Consider the following 23,912-nt stretch of genomic DNA (forward strand, 5'->3'; position numbering starts at 1 on the left):
CATAATGTTAAATTTCGGCCGGTGTCGCCACTCCTTTAAGCACTGTTTGACAGTCAGTGGTAGAGATGCCCGCATACACATTCATGTCCCTGGGCTACAGCGCCTTAAAAAACATGCTGAGAATAATGCAAAGATTTCTATACTGCATTAAAGAAATACTCTGTTAGGGGTAAGGTCACGCCACACTTTTATTCTTCCTATGGATTCTGTCAATGCATTTCAATAGAGCTTTTTTTCTGAAATCCGCAAATGGCAGAAAACCTCTCCATTCCATTGAAATGCATTGGCAGAATCCGCCCTCATAGGTAGAGTAAAAGTGCGTTGTGACCGTGCCCTTTACAAGTGAAAAGTACAAAAGTATTGGCATCATAATATACTTAAAGTACCAAAAGTAAAAGTACTCATTGTGCAGAATGTCCCATTTCAAACTTTGTAATGTATACAAATATTTTGCTCACAATGCGTCACGATGCGACGCATTGTGATCTTGTAGATTGGCTATTTTCAAATGGCCCAAATGTAGGCCTATATAGGGTTGAAGTGTTTAATATGTTTTGTTATGATAATCAATATACAAACTAGTAACTAAAGTTCTCAAATAAGTGTAGTGAAGTAAAAGTACAATATTTGGATCCGAGATGTAATGGAGCAGGAGTGAAGTCAAGTGGTATTGGAATTTGGAAATACTCAAGTAAAGTACAAATACCTCAGAAGTATAGTAAGTATAGTATTTAAGTAAATATACTCAGTTACTTTCCACCACTGGCTAATTTCCTTGCCTGTCCCTGAGGCTGTAGCTGAATGTGAACTCTAATCACTCTGCTCAGTGTCCTGTACATCCCTGCTTCTCTCTGGGACTCTGTTCAGTGTCCTGTACATCCCTGCTTCTCTCTGGGACTCTGTTCAGTGTCCTGTACCTCCCTGCTTCTCTCTGTGACTCTGCTCAGTGTCTTGTACCTCCCTGCTTCTCTCTGTGACTCTCAGTGTCCTGTACCTCCCTGCTTCTCTCTGTGACTCTCAGTGTCCTGTACCTCCCTGCTTCTCTCTGTGACTCTCAGTGTCCTGTACCTCCCTGCTTCTCTCTGTGACTCTCAGTGTCCTGTACCTCCCTGCTTCTCTCTGTGACTCTCAGTGTCCTGTACCTCCCTAGTTCTCTCTGTGACTCTCAGTGTCCTGTACATCCCTGCTTCTCTCTGTGACTCTCAGTGTCCTGTACATCCCTGCTTCTCTCTGTGACTCTGTGTCCTGTACATCCCTGCTTCTCTCTGTGACTCTCAGTGTCCTGTACCTCCCTGCTTCTCTCTGTGACTCTGTGTCCTGTACATCCCTGCTTCTCTCTGTGACTCTCAGTGTCCTGTACCTCCCTAGTTCTCTCTGTGACTCTCAGTGTCCTGTACATCCCTGCTTCTCTCTGTGACTCTCAGTGTCCTGTACATCCCTGCTTCTCTCTGTGACTCTGTGTCCTGTACATCCCTGCTTCTCTCTGTGACTCTCAGTGTCCTGTACATCCCTGCTTCTCTCTGTGACTCTCAGTGTCCTGTACATCCCTGCTTCTCTCTGTGACTCTCAGTGTCTTGTACATCCCTGCTTCTCTCTGGGACTCTGTTCAGTGTCCTGTACATCCCTGCTTCTCTCTGTGACTCTCAGTGTCCTGTACATCCCTGCTTCTCTCTGGGACTCTGTTCAGTGTCTTGTACATCCCTGCTTCTCTCTGGGACTCTGTTCAGTGTCTTGTACATCCCTGCTTCTCTCTGTGACTCTCAGTGTCTTGTACATCCCTGCTTCTCTCTGGGACTCTGTTCAGTGTCTTGTACATCCCTGCTTCTCTCTGTGACTCTCAGTGTCTTGTACATCCCTGCTTCTCTCTGGGACTCTGTTCAGTGTCTTGTACATCCCTGCTTCTCTCTGGGACTCTGTTCAGTGTCTTGTACATCCCTGCTTCTCTCTGTGACTCTCAGTGTCTTGTACATCCCTGCTTCTCTCTGGGACTCTGCTCAGTGTCCTGTACATCCCTGCTTCTCTCTGGGACTCTGTTCAGTGTCCTGTACATCCCTGCTTCTCTCTGTGACTCTGCTCAGTGTCCTGTACATCCCTGCTTCTCTCTGGGACTCTGCTCAGTGTCCTGTACATCCCTGCTTCTCTCTGGGACTCTGTTCAGTGTCTTGTACATCCCTGCTTCTCTCTGGGACTCTGTTCAGTGTCCTGTACCTCCCTGCTTCTCTCTGGGACTCTGTTCAGTGTCTTGTACATCCCTGCTTCTCTCTGTGACTCTCAGTGTCTTGTACATCCCTGCTTCTCTCTGTGACTCTGTTCAGTGTCCTGTACATCCCTGCTTCTCTCTGGGACTCTGTTCAGTGTCCTGTACATCCCTGCTTCTCTCTGGGACTCTCAGTGTCCTGTACATCCCTGCTTCTCTCTGGGACTCTCAGTGTCCTGTACATCCCTTCTTCTCTCTGGGACTCTGTTCAGTGTCCTGTACATCCCTGCTTCTCTCTGGGACTCTCAGTGTCCTGTACATCCCTGCTTCTCTCTGGGACTCTCAGTGTCCTGTACATCCCTGCTTCTCTCTGGGACTCTGGGGGCCACTGCTAGCAGACAAACTGCTTAGGGGGTTCACTGGGCACAAATCGCTCTTAAACAAGAAGAAAATTGGAAAGATGCAATTGGAAATTTGGGGTTTGAATTTAACCCCATTCAAGCGAATGTGGAAAATGAATTCACTAATAAATGAATGCCCATATATGGAGATCCCTGATGTCATCAATATTAAGCCCATATCTTGGAATGCCCATATATGGATATACTGTGTCAGTCACATGTGGTCTATGATGTCAGTGTCAGACATCTATGAAGTCAGTCATCCCCATATTTTGGAAAAGTTTAAAATTAAAGTCACAAATACATTTATTGTGACCGTAGGTCCCAAGTTTACTATGAAAACCGTCACATCTTGTCTGCGTATCTCTGTCTGTCTGTCTGTACGTCATGCCTGACACTTTGGTTCTATGGGTTTGTCTGTGGTTCTATGTGTTTGTTGCCCTGACATCATGCTCTGATGTCACTGTGATGTCAGGGGAACCACTCCTAACAGAATGGGTTAGCCACTCTGACAATCACGCTCTGGCTTGATGTCCCTTTTATGCCCATATATGGAGATCGCTGATGTCATCACGAGTCACACTTTCAAATTAATTACATCCTTGTCCGTTTTATGCCCATATATGGAGATCCCTGTCCCGATGTCATCAATATTAAGCGCATATCTGGGAATGTCCATATTTGGTAATGCCCATATATGGGCATGTTCTGACATCACATTGTTGACTATCATACAGGGGTCTCCATATATGGGTAACTGGTCCGATATACATCACTGGCCGCATGTCTCCCTGAGGCGTCTTACTAGTAAACTATGTAACGTAAAATGGAAGGAATCGATTCCCGATGAAGCCGGTTGAATTGACATATGGCCCAAGTGCATGCCACCAAAATAAAGTTTATCTGGGAGGGGAAAGAAAGATGGATGGATGGAATAAAGTCAGACAAGTACCTGTACTATAGTCTGGTGGCCCTGCAGGGGCAATAATGAACCAGTCATAATAATTTATAGCAGCTTGCAAGCTAAACTAATCAAAATAAACTAATTTTGGGGCATATAGCAAAACATAATGTTTAATGTGCATTCTATTATGAATTATTTTATCTGGCTTGACTGACTGCTCAATCTATAGCTACAGGATCGCAAAATGTTAATAAAACTAAGCTAAAAATGCCCCCAAACCTATCAAATATAAAAGTTTTCATCTAGCCCTGAAGCAGATAAAAAATTTACATTGTAATTTTGTTGGTGCCCTCCAGAATGTATTATGACGCCTGAGAGCTGAGAGGCTGCGACACCCTGAAAATAGTCTTGTCAATCAAACTGCCAGAGCCTTTTTGACCCTTTCCACAGCCCTCTTTCCTGGGTAGGGTATAAATATGAACGGGAGGGAACGCCCCTTTTTCCGCCCCTTTTCCGCGGGCCGTTTACAGAGCAGCTCTGCTAAAGCAAGCTGCTAAAAAGACAACGCCACAACCATAGATTATAACCTTCCCATAATTATTAGCTATTTCCACTAAGTCTTGAGGCAACTGCTGAGGTCATTGCTGTGGCAAGGGCTCCAGTTGCTCGCAGCAATTTGACAAAATGCACTTTTTCGTAATTATACTTTTAATAATTAACCTCCTGGCGTGGATCAATAAATTCTATTTGAACTCAGGAAATCATTTTTCAATTGCACTGAAGAAAATGCAGACCCCAGATCATAGTGTACCTGTAGGTCTCTTTCATATTTTGGGCAGTGACATTTTTCCTTCCAAAATGTAAAATTGGACCAATGAAGGTGCAGGTGCTTGAGATGTGAGAATAAATTAAAGTATTATCTGTCCCTGTTTAGAATTACAAAATGACACATGTGCTCCCTTTTCAATTTCCTAGCATGAATTGTCATTTGAGGAGCATGTGCTTCTGAAAGTGCGCTGGAAATGAATGTACACAATTAGATTTATTTCAGAGCCACCCCTTTGCGTTTTTGTGCGTTTTCCTGCATTTGTAAAACCTCTTCAAGTCTCTTTTGGAAATCTTTCACAGAACAATGCCTGTTGGAAGGAACAGTTGTGCCATTTACACATGAATGAACCAGTTGGCCTGTAATAATGTTATTTAACTGAAGGCTTTACAATTATTCATATAAGTTAAACAAACAAGGTACCAAGTTAGTAAATAAGTATGGTATACAGTGTAAAGTGTAGAAAAGTAACCTTAACAGTGTGCACAAAGCCATAATGGAATCCCAGGGAGTTCTTGGTGATTCATTTAAATTCTTCTAATATTTTGCATATGTCTGTTCTAAAGGAAGAAAAAAAAACAATGTCGGATTCATGACACATGCGCGCAGCCTTGATTTTTGCATTGAAATTGGGTTTGCGTGTCTGTGTGAATAGTCAGTTTCACACTTGCCAAAAGGAACAGATCTATAGCTTGTATTGAGCTACTTTTGGCAAGCGATACCCATGCACCATGGAGTATTTAATCTAATATTTTGTGAGAGCAAACTTTCACACAAAGTCTTGCTGGAGGGACGTATAGATGGAAAGAAGATGTGTGTGACGTCAGACCAGAGCGTGTTCAGCGAGAGAGAGGGTGGGATTTTGGGAGGGAGGGAGTGAGAGAGACCCTATTTAACCCACGCAATAACCCGTCCAGTGATTACTGGAAGCCGAACACATTGATCGCTTACACGCTTGACAACACGCCGCTAGGCATTGCTTTGACAGCACAATGACCCCGATGCACAGCGCAGCGTTTTCAGCTTGTCTACTATATATTAGCTTAAAATGTGTTTGTGTATGGGAACTAGGGTCATCTATGTGCCCAGATTATGCACAGCTTAGCCACTATAAAGGCATTTACATTTGCACTTGCATTGTCCTGACAACTGACCCCAAATTCAGCTAAGAACATTATGAATCATCAGACTACAGTATGTCAAGTCAATTCATGTTTATTTATATAGCACATTTAAAAACAACAGTAGTTGATCCAAAGTGCTTCAAACGAAAACTTCAACATAGACCATAGTCCACAAGTTGGTAGAAACATGCTTTAGGATCAATCCATGCTTTAGGATAAAGTCTGACTGTACGCACATTTGTGAATGAGGCCCATTGTGCTTCACATCTGTCCATGGGTACTCATTTATATATTTTCAGCCTCAGTAAAACAATTTTCTCATAAAATCACAGTGTGGATCTTTTTTTCCCCAAAACAATTTGGTTTAAAAATATTTTAGTAACCTCCCATTCATTGCTTTTGATGTGTTTGTGCTATACTCAATTACCCATTATCTTGTAACCTCAGTGGGACTCAAACCCTCAACCCTGGCTGTGTTTGTGCCACACTGCATTATCTTGTAACTTCAGACATCGCTGCCTTGGCATTGGACCAACTGTACCAAATTGGCACCAGAAGAGTGAGCAAACACCTTAGATTAGCTTTATTTTCATCAACAACAGCACATAATCTGAACATGAAGTGTCCTTGTTCCAGCTGGGTCCTTCGTGAAAATGTGAAAGCTAATCCTGTTAGTAGAAATGAAAGCAGTCTGTCTTTCTCTGTTTGTCTCCAAGACAGCATTTCTCGCCCTCTGTGTTGAAGCTGTGGGCTTTGAAACTCACCGACTCAGTGAAGATAATGGCTAATTATAACAGATATATTATAGTTTATGCTAGATCAGCCTGCAGGGACCAGCACATTCTACACAAAGGCTTCGGGGCAATGCTTGTTGTGCAAATGTGCAGTGAATGTACAACACATTAGAAAACACCTGCTCTTCTCCATGAAGTAGACCGGGTGAATCTATGTGGAATAATTGCAATTCTTTATGAATTCACCTCTTGAATCCACCTATATGAACTATTATGAAGGGGAAGGAGTTGGGGTTAAAAAAAGAGGATTTTAAACCTTAGCCACAGATTTCTGGACTTGCATATGGGTATGGTTCTCTTAATAACTGGTGCACTGTGGAATAGATGTTATTGGTGTTTTCCCCTGTAGATTAGGAGCAGGGCAGTGTATTGAATTAACCAATTCTGAGAGTGAGTCGTTGTAATTATGTCATTAACCATATCCTATAGCCTAAATAAACACAACCACATGCACGCACGCACGCGCACACACACACACACACACACACACACACACACACACACACACACACACACACACACACACACACACACACACACACACACACACACACACACACACACACACACACAGTGTGTAAATAATGTACATAGTGACTAGTGAGATAATATATTGTGTACATAGAGAGATAATGCTGAGCTATCATTAAAACTCTCCCCCAGCATTTTTCTACTTAGATTTTGATGTTACATTTTTAGCAGTTTGTTTTCCTATGCCAACCTATCCTACTGTAAACTGTACAACCTATAACTGTATAATAAGCCATGTAAACAACTGTAACTTACTGATTCCCCATTGTTGAAACATGCATGTGACAATCACACTCCCTCATTGTACTGCAAACAGCCAGCGGTGTGCTGGGAACGTATCCCATTTCCTTGTTCTACTTTCCTCACAAACCTAACACGGAACCGTATGTGTCACCATTATCCCACAGCCAGCAATGCGCTGGCCTTCAATATTTTACTCTGTGAGTTCATTGCAAAACAAGTGACTGCACAGAAAGTTACCATGATGCTTTTATAACAGACAAATCAGAGACAGGACTGTGGAATGTGCACATTTGGTGTTAAATTAGTTCCCTGTTCCAACTATATTGCCTCCATAAATATATCTTAGTGCTTCTCTCATGCTCTATCACTCTGTTTCAGAACAAGCATAACATTTGCAGTCTAGGTCAGGGGGGTCTTCAACATTTTCAGACCAAGGACCCCTTAGTTGAGAGAGAGATGAAACAGGGACCCCCACCACAACCTATTTGCTGAAAATAGCCGATCGCGCAAAAAAAAAGAAGAAGAAAAAAGTTTCTATCACCCAAAGTACTAGAGGACCCCCTCTAGTAGCTCTGAGGACCACCTAGGGGTCCCGGACCCCCTGTTGAAGACCCATGGTCTAGGTAGACAAACAGTAGACATTTTTACCTGCTTGTGTGAAGCTCAATATTCAGTTGCATCTCTTTCTCATCACTTTATCCTCATTGGCTGTCCTTTAAGCCAACGTCCGCAATGCCTTCCCATACTCTGAACAGGCGTAAGAGCTGTGTTTACAGAATTCAATGCATCATCATCGCCTACTGTAACTCTGTGACTGAACCAGTCCTCTCAGGTTACATGAAGAGGGAAATGTGCATCAGTTGGTTCAATAATCGAAAAACAAGTTTTTTTTGATTGATGAATGGCCCAAACAGTACAGTTTACTGAGAGTACCCCTCCCCCTCATCTGATGGACTTGTCAGCTGTCTGTTTGATACAATAGCCCACTGGTTCCCAAACACTGGGTCGGGAACCATTTGTAGGTCGCAGACACATTTTTGTGGGTCCCTTAATTTTTTGTTTCCTACATTTCTTTTTTTAATTATTATTCAAAATATATTAAAGAAAATATAAAAAAAAAAAAAAAATGTATTTATTTCATGAATTAAAAATAAAATTCAATGTTTTTGGGCAGTTTTGGTCCCAGGGCGAATAGAAATCTTAATTTCTCTTTTGGGTCACAGGCTATATAGTTAACCTCGCCAGCAACAGGGCTAACAAGGCTAGCAGCCGACAAAAGTAATGTAATGACATATTTACTGGGAAGTCCCAGAGTTACTAGAATCTGCAACGCCTGGAGCAGATCCGTGACCATGGGCCCATTGCCTTCCCTGCCATGCCTCCACTCCACCCCAATCCCACCAACTAGGTGTGCGCACAGCCAATCAAATATGCCGTCAGTGCCGGGCTTATGACCTGCGCTGGTTGTCATAGCAACGCCGGCCTGCCTCCAGGAGTGCATGTCATGCATGTTAAGTGGTTCTGTGATGCTCCTTCTCTCTCACTCTCACTCTCTCTCTCTCACTCTCACACACACACACACACACACACACACACACACACACACACACACACACACACACACACACACACACACACACAGAGTATGTCAGTCTCTCTTGTAAACACACACACAGGCTGTGGAGTGAATGAAGCGACTTTGTGGACTGCAGATGATAAACATGTGGGTTAGGTTTAGTGTCAGGCAGGCAGGAGTCGGGTTGCACAAGCACTCATAACTACATCTGAGCTAGGTTTATGTGTCTGTCTGTGCCTCTTTGAGGATGAGCAGGTGTTATCACAGTATCAATGTGTGAGCAAATTCCCCTTAAATCCCCTTGTTTGACACAAGACCTAAGCACACACACACACACACACACACACACACACACACACACACACACACACACACTGCATCAGCAGCTGGAGTGTCTGAAGGCCGAGGGTATTTTTTCCGGCTTGCATGCAATCCTGCTGGTCTATATCTCCTCCTAACCCAAGGTGTTTCTGCCTCATTTGCATCGTCCCGACACTTTCTCTCACATTGGCTGGCGCTGTAGCCAATGAGGAGGGCTATGTCTGTAGTCACGGTAATCACGCTCCCCTAGTCTATGGGATTCTCACCGCGAAGCACTGCTGCGCTTCTCTCATTTTCATTGGATCAGAGCGATCGTAGATCACACACCTCATAAAGATGATTAAATAATTAATTTATGAAAGTATGTTGTTGGTTAAAAGAAACGGCTTGTAACAAATAGGGCTAACTGTCCTAATTGGAACAAATAAACATCTGAGCCTCGCTCGGAGAACACGCTGACGACGACCTCTGCTAAATCAGGCAGCAGGTGTACAGCTCTTATAGCTACAAAGTTCAAGCAACGACAGCGTGAACGTCCATAATATTAGGCTATACCAGTAAGACTCCCTAATCGGGAGATAAGCGACCGTCAGGTCGCAGCGTGATTTTAGGTCCAAAAATGTGTTCAAAAAAATCGGCCTGATGGTGGCGCTATATGGGACAGATCCATGTTGATGAGATGAATGTAGACATACTGTGTTGCGATTTGTTTGATTTTAGGGGAAAAACTGTAGAAGCAGTGTTAAAAAATGTATTTTAAAAAATCGGCCTGAGGGTGGCGCTACTCTACTCGGGCAGTGCACACATGCACACCGTCATACACACACTCACAAAAGTTGCGCTGCAGCGCAGAATGAGCCCCCTCTCAACCGGGAGCTCGCGATACGGCTCACGTTACCAAGCAGCAGCTTACGTTACCGAGTTACGAGCGCAGCTGAGCTTACACAGTCAGAAAGCCCGACAAATACGTGACAAATTGGGCCCAGCCCGCACCCATAAAGGAAACATTAACATGTAATCAATTAAAGCTTTCTGCACATTTCATCTACAATTCTTTCACATGTGACCGACTCATACATTCATTTATGTCTTCACATATACTATTATGCCATACCTGTAACTTATAAAAGGTAACAGTACCATAGTATCAATTAAAACTGTTTCAGGGGGTGCCCGCTGGCCTAGTGGTCAAGGCGCATACTACATACTAGGCTATGAAGCCTGCTGGCGTCGCTGGTTCGATTCCCGATCCGGACGACCTTTGCCACATGTCATTCCCCATCTCTCTCCCCATTTCCTGTCAGTCTACTATTGTATCAAATAAAGGCATATAAAGCCCAAAAACAAATCTTAACATTCACAAACACCACAAACATCTACTGTAAGTCCTTGTCAATTGTAATGTGAAAATAGTGCTAACAAAAAACATATCACTACAAAAGCGCAAGCCGGTATAAAAGGACATAATTTATAGTTAAATACCGGGAGCAGAATAAAGTCTGCAGCAGCCCTCTAACCAGCCATTGGCCTTCCCTCACAGCTCTATGTCTCCCCATTACTGGAAATGAGCTTCTTCGCTGTGTGTGTGTGTGTGTGTGTGTGTGTGTGTGTGTGTGTGTGTGTGTGTGTGTGTGTGTGTGTGTGTGTGTGTGTGTGTGTGTGTGTGTGTGTGTGTGTGTGTGTGTGTGTGTGTGTGTGTGTGTGTGTGTGTGTGTGTGTGTGTGAGAGAGACAGCGAGAGAGACAGCGAGAGAGGTGTGAAGTGAACACAGTTGGCAGCTTCTCTCTTTTCCCCCCCGAAAATAGAGGAATAGTGCAGGAGACATGCTGCAAATTATTCATAGCCTTGTGTCAAAGCCTCACCACTGTGTGTGTGTGTGTGTGTGTGTGTGTGTGTGTAAGAAAAAAGGGGGGAGTGAGTAGTTGGTGTGTAAAGAAAACGAGGAAAGCTAGTGTTCATCAATTATTGTTTTAGTGTTAGTCATAGTCACTAATAAGCAAGGAAGACACACACACACACACACACACACACACACACACACACACACACACACACACACACACACTCTCTCACTCTCTCTCTCTGTTTCTCCTACTCCCTGTAGCAGCGCAGAGAACAGTTGGACATCATATGTGTGTGTGTCAGAGGGAGCTGTGTGTTCTCCCCACAGAGACATAATGATGAGAGGACAGGGAGAGTGCTGCTTCAGCAAGCTGCTAAAATATAATGATCTGTGAAGAACACAGAGGAGGGAGGAGAGGGCTTTGTGTGTGTGTGTGTGTGTGTGTGAGACGGGGGGTAGTGTTGTTGAAGTTACATAATAGCAGCTCCTCTCTCTGTGTCCTCGGCCCTGTCACTTAATGGTTAACGGTCTGCACTCCAAGTCCCAATTGTATACAGCTATGGAGATCAGGGCTATTTTTAACAGGACTTGCTTTCTACAGGTTCAGGTTGCGGGGGGTTTTGTGCACACAGTAAAAAGGGCTCATTCACTTTTTTCTTTCTTTTTCCTATAGATATTTTTGGGGCTTTTCTGCCTTTATTGATAGTACACAGTGGAGATGTACAGGAAACAGGGAGAAAGAGAGATGGGGAGTGACATGTAGCAAAGGTCGTGAGGATCGGGATTCGAACCCACGACAGCTGTCATGCATCAGAGCCTATGTGGTATACACCTGGACCGCTAGGCCAGTGGGCGACCCAGGGCGTATTCACTTGTTTATATTTTCCAAAGGTTATGTGATTTGTTTTCATGCCCCCACCCCCAGTTTGGTCTGTCCTGTCTGTAGCAGCAGCTTGTTTAGACTATTTTGTGTGTGTCATTTCTTTTTCACAGGGCCATTGCATGCTTTAATCCAGTGTGGTTGTTCGAACTGCATTTAACAGGGGAGTCAGGGGTGTATTGTTTTCCTTTTATTTAGCATTTATCTTTTTACAGGCCATTGCATGTAAGATTCCCTGCTGCATTCATTCATGGATGTGAATAACTGCCCTCCTTGTGTCGTTTTCAGTTTGTAACTGAATCTGAATTCAATTCCTGAGGCCACCAACATTACTCAGGCCACGTGAACAGTGATATTATTTTTCATGTGTTTATCTGGTTTTCGTTTTCCTGAATATGTTCACGTTTCTAATACAATTACACACACACACACACACACACACACACACACACACACGTGCGTGCGTGCAACTAGCGGGTAATATCCAATTTTGTGTAGATCTGTAGGTGATATCGATGCAACAACCAAACATCAAATATCAGACCATAACCAAGTCTACCTTTTGGGTGCTCTGTTGCAGTTTGTCATTCTAAAATTAGGATAAACAAACAACATATGAATATGAATAAATTAGAGATGTTACCGATCAATCGGCAATGGATCGGATCGGGCCGATCAAAGCATGATCGGCGATAATCGGTGGTTTAGATCAAAAGGTAAATTCACCGATCCGATCGGTGCATCCGATCAACCAGCTGTTCAGTATGCCCACTTGAGGCCATTTTGGGGTATTGATTTCCACAGTGCTGAAGGAATAATTAGTTACTGCTATGATAATAAATACATAGTAATGCTAGTAAATAACTATAAGGCAAATATATAAATGAATTCATGAGTGAATGAATGAATTAAAGTTAAAACATTAACATTTAGAAAATATAAATAATAACTTGATCGGATCGGTGATTTATCGGTATCGGGTGATCAAACCTTTGTGATCGGTGCTCGCTGATCGGTTCCAAAAAACCTGATCGAACCATCCCTAGAATAAATATCTTAATCTTACCTCATGATACAGCTCATAGGCTTCCCAGGTGCAGACTTAATAGATAATAGCATAGATAGTAGCTTCGTATTGTATCTCTGCAGTCATGGAAAATTATTCATTTATGTAAAAGTATCAATACTGCAATGTAGAAATACTCATTGCAGTATTGTTACAAGTAAACGACTGGAATAATGACTGAAAATGTACGTAAGTATCAAAAGTAGGAAGTACTCATGCAGAATGTCATTTTTCACAAGTTTTCAAATGTATAAAACGTATAAAAACTCAGATCTGGAAGCTCACAATGCAACGCATCGTGACGCATTGTGAACTTGTAGATCTGCTATTTTCAAATAGCCAAAATGTATATAGGGCTTAAGTGGTTACTCTGTTTTGTAATAATAATCAAAATCTATAAAAAAAAGTTAAAATGTATGGACAATAGAAAAACTGTGAAATGAAAGTGATGTAAAGTTTTAATGACTGTCCTTAAATAAAGAATAGTAAAAAAAATTATCAAAATCTAAAGTAACAAGTAACTAAAGATTTTAACTAATTGTAGTGGCGTAAAAGTACAATATTTTTCCACAGAGATTTATTGGATTAGAAGTAAAAGTACTGAAGATGGTGGGCGCCCGCTGGCCTGGTGGTCAAGGCGCATACCACATACTAGGCTATGATGCCTGCTGGCGTCGCCGGTTCGATTCCCGATCCGGATGACCTTTGCCTCATGCCATTCCCCGTCTCTCTCCCCATTTCCTGTCAGTCTACTATCCTATCAAATAAAGGCATAAAAAGCCCAAAAAACTAATCTTAAAAAAAAAAAAAAAGTACTGAAGATGGGAATTACTCCAATAAAGTAAAGAAAATACCTCAAAATTGTACTTAGGCACAGTGCCTGAGTAAATGTACTTAGTTACTTTACACGGCTGCAGCTGATGTGTTCATGAACTCTGTGTGATCCTCTACAATCCACAGTCTCTCTGTAGTGTAGGCTACTCTGCTCTCTGGCACTCTGTCTGGTTGGATGAGAACACACAGTCAAACAGAGATGTCTGAACTGTATATACTGTGTGTGTGTGTGTGTGTGTGTGTGTGTGTGTGTGTGTGTGTGCAGGGGCGTCGCGAGGGGACTGAGTTACTAGGGCCCAATGTGGAGGGGGCCTCAATTATTTTATACTTTAGCTATTGAAAAATAGCAGATATACAAGCTCACAGCGCGGCACCGAGTGCCGCGCTGTGAGCTTGTAGATCTGCTCATTTTGAAAAGTCGTGAAAATGTCTGCAAATCTTTGAATATATGTACTTTTTAAGCGAACATTTGTAACTCAGATTTTGCGTCCCTGGAACTAAATATTTTGAGATGGGGGTCCGTGGCCAAATACATATAATTTTGGGGGTCCTTCACATGTAAAGGTTTGAGCACCACTGACATAGAAACATAGGTTTTTCATGATTTTTCAAAATAGAAGATCTACAAGCTTGTGAGCTTGTATATTATCTGCTATTTAGGTAAAGGTAAATAGGTAAAGCACAAAATAATGTGTAATAATGCGTTCCCAGTGTAAATGGGTTAAACCCCCTCTCGCTATGAATGTCATTTTTCACACGTTTTCAAATGTATAAAACTTATAAAAACTCAGATCTGGAAGCTCACAATGCGACGCATCGTGACCCATTGTGACGCATTGTGAGCTTGTAGATCTGCTATTTTCAAATAGCCAAAATGTATATAGGGCTTTTAAGTGTTTTCATGATTTTTCAAAATAGCAGATCTACAAGCTTGTGAGCTTGTATATCTGCTATTTTTCAATAGGTAAAGCACAAAATAATGTGTAATAATGCGTTCCCAGTGTAAATGGGTTAAACCCCCTCCCGCTATGAAGAACATTCATGGGGGGCCCGCAGTGAATCCTTGTACCCAGGGCCCAGAATTTGGTACGACACCCCTGTGTGTGTGTATGTGTGTGTGTGTATGTCTCTCCCGCCTGCGCTATTCCTCTGTGCAGATGCAGTGTAGAAGGGAGTATTTAAATACACTCTCTCTTAGCCTGCCCCCTACTGTTGCCCAGTACCACTTTCAAACACACACATACACACTTGCACACACTCTGGTAAAAGTATGTGCCTAAAACAAGGTCTAAACTGACCAAACGGCACAAAGTTAACTTGCGTGTTAATGAGGGCCGTGTTTATTTTCCCAAGTCCACTCTCCCCGGTTAAAATCTAATTAAACACTATGGAGATAGACCTATGGCAGAGGACTTTGTGGATCATACTGCCCCCGCTGGTGAAGTGGGGTTACTGCACCTCCATTGGTTCTCGGGGCTTCATTTGCATATAAACAGGTAGTCGAGCACTGTTTTAATTATCTGACCTGCCAGTCATCTTAATTAGTGTTGGTCCCCATAGACAGCTCTGGCTGCAAGGCATTTTGGGATAGTTTCAATGAGTTTAACTATTTTGAACTAATGAGTTTTCCTTCACGTGGATGCAGACTTTCTTGGGAGTCCTATCCCTGAGTTTGATCAACATCTTATTTGACCTAAAGACACAGCTTTGATTTGAACCTGGTCACTAATCCTCTTTTTTGCTTCACCCAATTTTAAACGTGAAACCAGGCTTGGGCACAGATATGGCACACTTGTCTTGGTTCAGTAAGAACAAAATTGATATTTTGTCATCAAATTGTGATGATTTGTTAAACAAGCCTCTGAATGTTCCTGAATGCCTCGTGGGAAAATCTGCTAAATGCCTGTCCAATGTCAGTCTGTCTCAACATTTTTGCTGTTGTAGATCTTAAAGTGGCCAGTTGGTGTCTCCCTCTCCCCAACCAACATTACTCCATCTGCTCTTTTTCAATGAAACATTGAACTTGTCTCTTTCTTTGATGTGGTGTTGTGAACTCATTTCCGGTGCTTTGGTCAAACAGCCTCCAAATGAAGCCATGTATTAGGTTTTGTTTTATGATATTGCAACAACACCCAGAGCTTTTTTGATTTTCATATTTAATTCAAAACAAAACATGCGTTTTGATGTTTGAGGAGTTCACATTTAACTTAGAAGCTTATATTTAAACAACACTGAAGCAAAGTTTATATTTAAACTATCCCATTAATCTCTCTTTCTCTCTTTCTCTCTCTGTGTTTTTCCAGGGCCTGAAGACTTTTGAGAGCCACAGTGTCGAGAGTCGACGTCAGTCCCGGAGCCTCATCTCTCCCGGGCCTTACCTGACGACCCCACCCCCATCCCCACCCCCCACCCTCCCCCGCATAGCCACTGTCCTGTACCCCTGCCATCGGACCACACACACACACACACACACACACACACACACACACACACACAAAGTACACTGCCTCACTCCTGAGGACACATACACACACACCTGAATACCTCACCTCTGTCCCTCCTCGCCAATCAGGATGATCACTTCAGAGCTGCCTGTCCTGCAGTGAGTAATGCATTTGCTGGGCTCTGGCCTGATGTTTTCCTTCAGATTCCATGTGTTGTATAGCAATGTATCCCTAAAGTAAGTGTGTGTGTGTGTGTGTGTGTGTGTGTGTGTGTGTGTGTGTGTGTGTGTGTGTGTGTGTGTGTGTGTGTGTGTGTGTGTGTGTGTGTGTGTGTGTGTGTGTGTGTGTGTGTGTGTGTGTGTGTGTGTGTGTGTGTGTGTGTGTGTACACAGCACACATTGTACGGGAATAACTGTGACATGTATTTCGTGCAGAAACCTCATATCCACAAGTTTCACATTTGTATGTTTTTTTTTTCCGTAAAGTAAGGTCCTTCCAAGGTCCTTCCACCCGACAACAACGATGTGATATTTCAATGTTTGACATTAAACACATTTGTGGTGTCTCTCTCGCTGTCTCAGGGACTCGTCCAATGAGTCGGGGGCAACTGACGCGGTGAGCTTGAGCATGAGTATGAGTGAGATCGAAGACCCAGAGGCTACAAAAGGCAAGAAGAAGAGAGGGAGGCCTGGAAAGCAAGCCCAGGTACGAACGTGTGTGTGTGTGTGGGTAGGTGTGCGTGAGAGAGAGAGAGTGAGTGATTAGAATAAACATATACCTGTGTGCTTGTTTGCATTTTGCGCGTGCGTGTGTGGGTGCACATGTGTCATTGTGCCCAAGACTGCTTTCCTTCCTGGTTTCTTCTGTATTATTCAATACTCGTTAATTTGCCCCTTTTACCCCCTCTCTTCTCAGGCAGCCAATAAGAAGCCTCGGAAGGCTCCAGTCGATAAGAGTGCAGGCGTGGCCAGAGGGAGGGGGAAAGCCAATGGCGTGGTTCAGCATAACGGGGAGGGTGGGGATCCTGTCACCTTGTTTGAGGTGGTCAAAGTGGGCAAGAGTGCCATGCAGGTAGAGAGACACACACACACACACACACACACACACACACACACACACACACACACACACACACACACACACACACACACACAGAGTCAAAGGGATGTTTCACTCACTTTGTGAATTATATCATTGCAATGAGAGGTATTGTGTTAAGACTGAGCTGCAGAGTTACACTAGCACCACTGAAGTGGCAATAATAATGGTAAAGAACCCCCCTCGAGTGTATCATGATTTCAGCATGACTGGAAAGCCTAGTTCCATCAATCTACATGCTTGCCCAGAACTACCTGCTGTATAGTATAAAATACCATCTAAGCCTTAAGGCTCCATTGTGTACGCTGTGCTTGATATAAGCTGTATTCTCTTGTCATTTTTCACTCTGGTGTATTTCACTGGTGTCATCTGTCATATATTTAATTCTAACCAGCTTTAAAACATTTTTAGAATCACTTCAATTTGACTTAACCAAAAACTACACTCACCTTGTTTTGTGTTTTTCATGTAGGCTACGCTACAGTATTGTTTTATACTGCAAAACTAACTGACCATGTCCCTAAATATGAAATATGTTAGAATTTTATAAACTGGCTTTTCACATTATAACATGTATCATGTATGTCATATCATATCTCTCCCTATGTGACATATCATGGCACAGAGGGAGTGTGCTTAACTGTGCCTATTAATTTGCATTTGCTTGTTTCCACAGTCTGTGGTGGACGACTGGATTGAGTCATACAAACAGGACAGAGACATCGCTCTGCTGGATCTCATCAACTTCTTCATCCAGTGCTCCGGATGCAAGGGTGAGCTGACTTAATGACATATTGTGGTAATGGCAGTTTGGCCTTTGAGCGAGGGAGGTCAACCAGTGACTCAAAGGATGCTGTTATAACCTCTGGCACCGACAAGAGGGTGTACTTCTGCTGTAAACCGGTGACTGTTTATATGAAGACTAAGCATCTGTGAATCTGAATCTAATTTATATATAGTATTACACGTGTATGTGTGTCTGATCCACTGATGTTGTTGCTGTTTTCTGATTAGGTACGGTGCGGATCGAGATGTTCAGGAACATGCAGAATGCCGAGATCATCCGTAAGATGACAGAGGAGTTTGACGAGGTTAGCTGCTTGATTCACTGTCCACTTCAATAGTTCAGGGGTTCTCAACCTTTTCAGGCCGCGACCCCCAAAATAATCATATTTTAACTGGGGACCCCCCCCCCCCACCCTGATGAGCACTAAGAGTTACATTTTGTATAACACGGTTCTATTGGGAAAATAGCAGATCTATATGCTCACAACGCCTCGCAATGCAACGGGGATAACACCCTATATAAAGATATAACCACCTCAGACCAGTTTCATTAAGCCTGATTTATATTCCATCATATGACGGTATCACTTGGCGACAAGCACGTAGAGCTTGTTGATCGGCTGTTGTCTCTTGATTATAAATTGAGCTTTCAATTTTTATTTCAATGTTTAATTACGAAGATAAACGCCTTGATATGCATCATCTCGTTTTCAAGAGGGTCCTCGGGCACAATGCATAATTAAATTATGATAATAAATTAAACAATCCAACACAAAAAATCAGCTCAGTAACATCAACAAGTACACACACAAAGTATCATCTGTTATAATTTTAGAGGGGCTGTAACTATCAATAGTTTTCTTATCTTATTCTATTTACTTTTTCAATCACCGGTAATCAAATCAATCAAAAGTGAGAGAGTTTTATATTTTATTAATCAATAAATCGTCCTGAAAATTTAAAAATAGATTTCTTTTGTCATTGACATATTAAACATATTAAACCCTATTTTGTACTTTGTCACACAACCGTGTTGCACACAGATTGCTTGTCACAATGCTAGATGATGTGATCTTGTAGGTCAGCTATTTTCACTATTTTTAATACATTTAACAGATGACAGAACCCTATCTACATCTATCTACCCTATCTAAATCTGTTTCACACTTTCACACTTTCCCGCTCTGTTCTACAGGACAGTGGGGACTACCCTCTGACCATGCCTGGACCCCTGTGGAAGAAGTTCCGCTACAACTTCTGCGAGTTCATCTGTGTCCTCATTCGTCAGTGTCAGTACAGCATCATCTACGACGAGTACATGATGGATACAGTCATCTCTCTACTCACCGGGCTGTCTGACTCCCAGGTCCGAGCCTTCAGACACACGTCCACACTGGCAGGTAACCAAAGAAAAAAAAACATTTCTGTTTGCTCTACAGGTACAACAGACGACTTTAAAAAAAATGCATTGGCAAAACAGTGCATTAGGCATTCAGCAAATGATCTGGCCGGCTGGGAATGGAATCGGGGAACGAGGCATTTGGGCCCATGCCGTATGTCCACTAAACAATCTGCTATCGGGTCGCTCAGAAGTTACGCCTCTAAAAACCACTAGAAAAACATGGTGTGTTTATATGGGGGCAAGACAGGAGTCCACGGTAGGCATACTGTACCATAGGAAAACAATGGTTTATTAGCCTGCAACAGGTCTGGTTTGATCATCCCCTAAGGAATAATTGTTGCTTTGGGCTAGATCTACAGATTTACTACATTTGAGCCTTTTCCATGTATATATTGTATTTTAGAAATTAACATCATATATTGTATATTAGATTTTTGGACAAACAAGTCCATTGATGTGGGTTTTACATTTACAGAAAGTTTGTGTGTGTGTGCGTGCGTGTGTGTCCGTCCACAGCGATGAAGCTGATGACGGCACTGGTTAACGTGGCGTTAAACCTGAGCATCCACCAGGACAACACCCAGAGACAGTACGAGACAGAGAGGAACAAGATAGCTGGAAAAAGGGCCAACGATAAGCTAGAACTGCTACTACAAAAGAGAAAGGAGGTACGGTGTTGGTTGACTCGCGTGGACTTTCAACTGCATGTTTTGGTTGAATGGAAGTTCCCAGAGGTCATTGCATCCACTTAGATCCACGCAAAACATCTACACTGTAAAATCCTACATTTTACTCTAATCCTTTTGGGTTTGGCTTAGAAAAGCGATATATAAATCTGACCTATCTGGGAGTCAGACGTCAGTCATCTTCATATTTGGAAAAATGTGGCCACATGTTTTGTCCAACTTAAACAACCAACCAAGTCTGTGCATTTTCGTTGGTCAAAGTTGGTCCCATGCCAAAGCGCCAGCGCTCACCCAGCAGTCTGCGGTCACCCAGGCTGATCTGTGCACGCGCCCATTTGCGCGACGTCGCCCTTAGGGCGTCTTACTGGTTATTATTGTTATTATTATTATCATAATTAATCAAGTTAAGTTTTTGTGTACAATCTGGTTTCTCTGTGCAGCTCCAAGAAAACCAGGATGAGATTGAGAACATGATGAACTCCATATTCAAGGGGATCTTTGTTCACCGCTACAGGTCTTGCTTCTTAATAATGTCACAATCATCTTGATTCCATTTCCATAGTGTTTGTTATATTTGCCATTCAGACGATGACGATAATTATTTGTCCTCCTCTTGATTTACAGAGATGCGATCGCTGAGATCAGAGCCATCTGTATCGAGGAGATTGGGGTGTGGATGAAAATGTACAGTGATGCCTTCCTCAATGACAGCTACCTGAAATATGTGGGCTGGACTCTGCACGACCGGGTGAGCAGTGAGCACACATTAAACACACATTCTCTGTGTCATCTTTTCCAGTTGTCAGTGCATTTTGGACTGAAATACCAGCTCTAAAGACTAGTGTCAATTTTTTAGTGGGGACCTGAAGTTGAGGGGACGAAATCCAATCCATGATTTTTATTTTCTCTAATTGCTCCAGAGAGCTTATTCTAAGCTCATGACTGAGCTACCTCACTAGCTCAGTTAGTGTGAAACAACTTCAACAGAAACTTCTACACACACTTCTCAAGCAATGGAGATCATTTTCTTTGCGTCTCCCTCTGTTTCTCTTTACAGCAAGGAGAGGTGCGTCTCAAGTGCCTGAAGGCTTTGCAGAACCTTTACACCAACAGAGAACTGTTCCCCAAACTGGAGCTCTTCACCAACCGCTTCAAGGTAGAAGAACACCACACATGGTGCTGTTTGTTCTCCTTAATTATCTGAGATATATCTGAGTTCAGATAACAGGGAATAAACAAACCCATTTTATAACGACAAACTAAACATATTTATGCAGAATGTTAACGTCACCACAAAAGACAGTAAAGGTCTCATACAAATATTGCGCTACACATTGTATTTGCAAAATGTATTGTGTACCAAACCTTTGCGGTTAGTTGGTTGGGGGGGGTTGTCTGGGATTTAAGCATAGAACATTGCAGAGAATGTATTATCCCTTAGTATCAACCTATGGTTATTCAGGGAGATGGTTCTGTATGGCATTAAATTACCCCCTGCATACTATGATTACTGTAGAATCTTCACTCTTCAACCACCCACTGAGGTCTACGACTAATGGGGGGGGGGCAGAATCTAGACTTTAATGCTACTACAAAAAGTGTCTTATTGAAGCATTAAAACAGCGCAACATTCACACACTCCTTCGTTTAATGTCAAAGGCAAGGCTAGTTAAAAAGGTTCATGCACATTTCACACTGAGGCGTTATTATAGTTATAATAACACATTTGAGAAGAAATTAAGAATACAATAAATTTAAGAAAATGGATTGTGTGACTTCCCATGGTTTTAATGCTTAATATTATTCCATAATCTGCAGGTCTTTGGGCTTGCACCCTTAATTTAATGATTGCTAAATGATCTAATAAGAACATATGTACCTGTGTTTAAATGATCTAATAAGAACATATGTACCTGTGTTTTGTGGGACAGGACCGAATAGTGTCCATGACCCTGGATAAGGAGTACGATGTCGCCGTGGAGGCCATCAGACTGGTCACACTTATCCTCCAGTGAGTTGAATCCTTTACTCTGAACTCTGTTGGGAACTGTTTGAATCCTTGCTGTTTATCTCCATATTTTCATTTTTTGTGTTTTTTATTTTATTTTGGTAAGTTAATGCTCCTACGTTACCATACTAGAGCATCTGGTGGGGGCATCGCCACTATGGGGCGGCATAGCTCAGGGGTAGAGAAACCGTTATTAGAGCACGAAGGGTTTCCAGTTCGAATCCGGGCTCCCCCTGAGTTAATGTCGAAGGGTCCTTGAGCAAGACTCTGAACCCCACATTGCTCCCGGTGAGTAGGTTGGTGCCTTGCATGGTTTCCTCCGCCACCGGTGTATGAATGTGTGCGTGAATGGGTGAATGTAATGCACAATCTCTGTAAAGCGCTTTGGATAAAAGCGCTATATAAATGCACCATTTACCATTTATCTCACAAAAGTAGCAAATATACAAACTCGAAACGCCTGAAAAGAAACAGTTTTGGACAGGTTTCCACCTGACTGTGATGATATGCAAGATATTTACTCACTTCCACCAAGGCCTAATTTTCCTGATGGCAGCAAAGGCTGTGTGAGCTGAATAATTGAATTGTGCACAGTAAGAGATGCTATAATTTGACGTTTTAAAGTTTGGACTGATGTTGGCACTAGACTAAAGGAAAGGATATGGGGTGATAAAAAATCAATTGGCAGAAAAAATGTCATGGATATCCGGCCAAAATAAGTAATTAATATAGTACTGCTGTTGTCTTGTTAAGACCCAGCCGATAAAGCTGGACGTGCCAGTTTGACTCTGATATACTATTACTTACCTTCAGTATTTCACATTTATTTTTGACATTGCACCAGATAGTCTTTCTTTTCTTTTGGTCATGTATCATGATATTTAACAAAACGATTTCCGATTGGCTGTTCCAGGGGCAGCGAAGATGCCTTGTCCAATGAAGACTGTGAGAATGTGTACCATTTGGTTTACTCCGCCCACAGACCAGTGGCCGTCGCTGCTGGGGAGTTCCTGCACAGGAAGTGAGTCCATCCTGGAAAAAAAGACATTGTCCAAATCATGTCTAAATCATGTGTTTCAATCTAATTTACCATGTCTCTTATGTCTTTTTGTCTATTTCTGCATTCTCTCTTGCTTCCCTCCTAATTATCTCTATCCCTCTCTCCCTCCCCATTTCTTCTCTACCTTCTCTCAATTTCTGTCCTCCTCCTCCTCCTCTCTCCCTCATTCCCTGTGATCAGGCTGTTCAGTCGACATGACCCCCAGGCAGAGGAAGCTCTGGCTAAGCGCAGAGGGAGGAGCAGTCCCAATGGAAACCTCATCCGCATGCTGGTGCTCTTTTTTCTAGAGAGTGAGGTAAACGAACACACACGCATGCATGCACCCCTCATTACATATGCCTCACATGCACAACCTCATGACTGATTGATTACATATCTACTATATATATTGTCAGTATCTTATATTAAACTAACTTGAGCTTTGAACTTGAACAAGTGCTGGGTACTCCACTTAGTCATATGAAGTTGTACTTCTAATAATTACACCTCCAAACCAGCACACGCATGTACTCAATTACTTCTTTATTTATATTTGTTCTCTCTGTGTGTGTGTGTGTGTGTGTGTGTGTGTGTGTGTGTGTGTGTGTGTGTGTGTGTGTGTGTGTGTGTGTGTGTGTGTGTGTGTGTGTGTGTGTGTGTGTGTGTGTGTGTGTGTGTGTGTGTGTGTGTGTGTGTGTGTGTGTGTGTACTCTGTGCGTGCGTGTGTGTGCGCGTGTAGCTCCATGAACATGCAGCCTACCTGGTGGACTCATTGTGGGAAAGTTCACAGGAACTCCTGAAAGACTGGGAGTGTATGACTGAACTCCTGCTAGAGGAGGCTGTACAGGGAGAGGAGGGTAAGATGTGCACGTGTGTGTACACACACACACACACACACACACACACACA

The 23,912-nt window shown here is 42.7% G+C and overlaps 1 protein-coding gene across 1 annotated transcript in view; it reads left to right on the plus strand.

Annotated features, from left to right (window-relative positions):
* The window catches only part of stag1a (STAG1 cohesin complex component a), a 62,140-nt gene that overhangs the window by 22,353 nt on the left and 15,875 nt on the right, over window positions 1-23,912 (plus strand). The window contains exons 2-15 of the mRNA XM_080751238.1: window positions 15,844-16,142; window positions 16,566-16,689; window positions 16,900-17,055; window positions 17,759-17,855; window positions 18,097-18,173; window positions 19,064-19,268; window positions 19,787-19,938; window positions 20,397-20,470; window positions 20,581-20,704; window positions 21,014-21,112; window positions 21,888-21,967; window positions 22,878-22,985; window positions 23,205-23,319; window positions 23,743-23,860. Coding sequence (XP_080607364.1) covers window positions 16,114-16,142; window positions 16,566-16,689; window positions 16,900-17,055; window positions 17,759-17,855; window positions 18,097-18,173; window positions 19,064-19,268; window positions 19,787-19,938; window positions 20,397-20,470; window positions 20,581-20,704; window positions 21,014-21,112; window positions 21,888-21,967; window positions 22,878-22,985; window positions 23,205-23,319; window positions 23,743-23,860 — 1,558 coding nt within the window. The 5' untranslated portion in view covers window positions 15,844-16,113. The remainder of the gene's footprint in view (window positions 1-15,843; window positions 16,143-16,565; window positions 16,690-16,899; window positions 17,056-17,758; window positions 17,856-18,096; window positions 18,174-19,063; window positions 19,269-19,786; window positions 19,939-20,396; window positions 20,471-20,580; window positions 20,705-21,013; window positions 21,113-21,887; window positions 21,968-22,877; window positions 22,986-23,204; window positions 23,320-23,742; window positions 23,861-23,912) is intronic.

Source organism: Nannobrachium achirus (assembly GCF_963921795.1).
Source record: "Nannobrachium achirus genome assembly, chromosome: 20".
In the NCBI taxonomy this organism is placed as follows: domain Eukaryota; kingdom Metazoa; phylum Chordata; class Actinopteri; order Myctophiformes; family Myctophidae; genus Nannobrachium; species Nannobrachium achirus.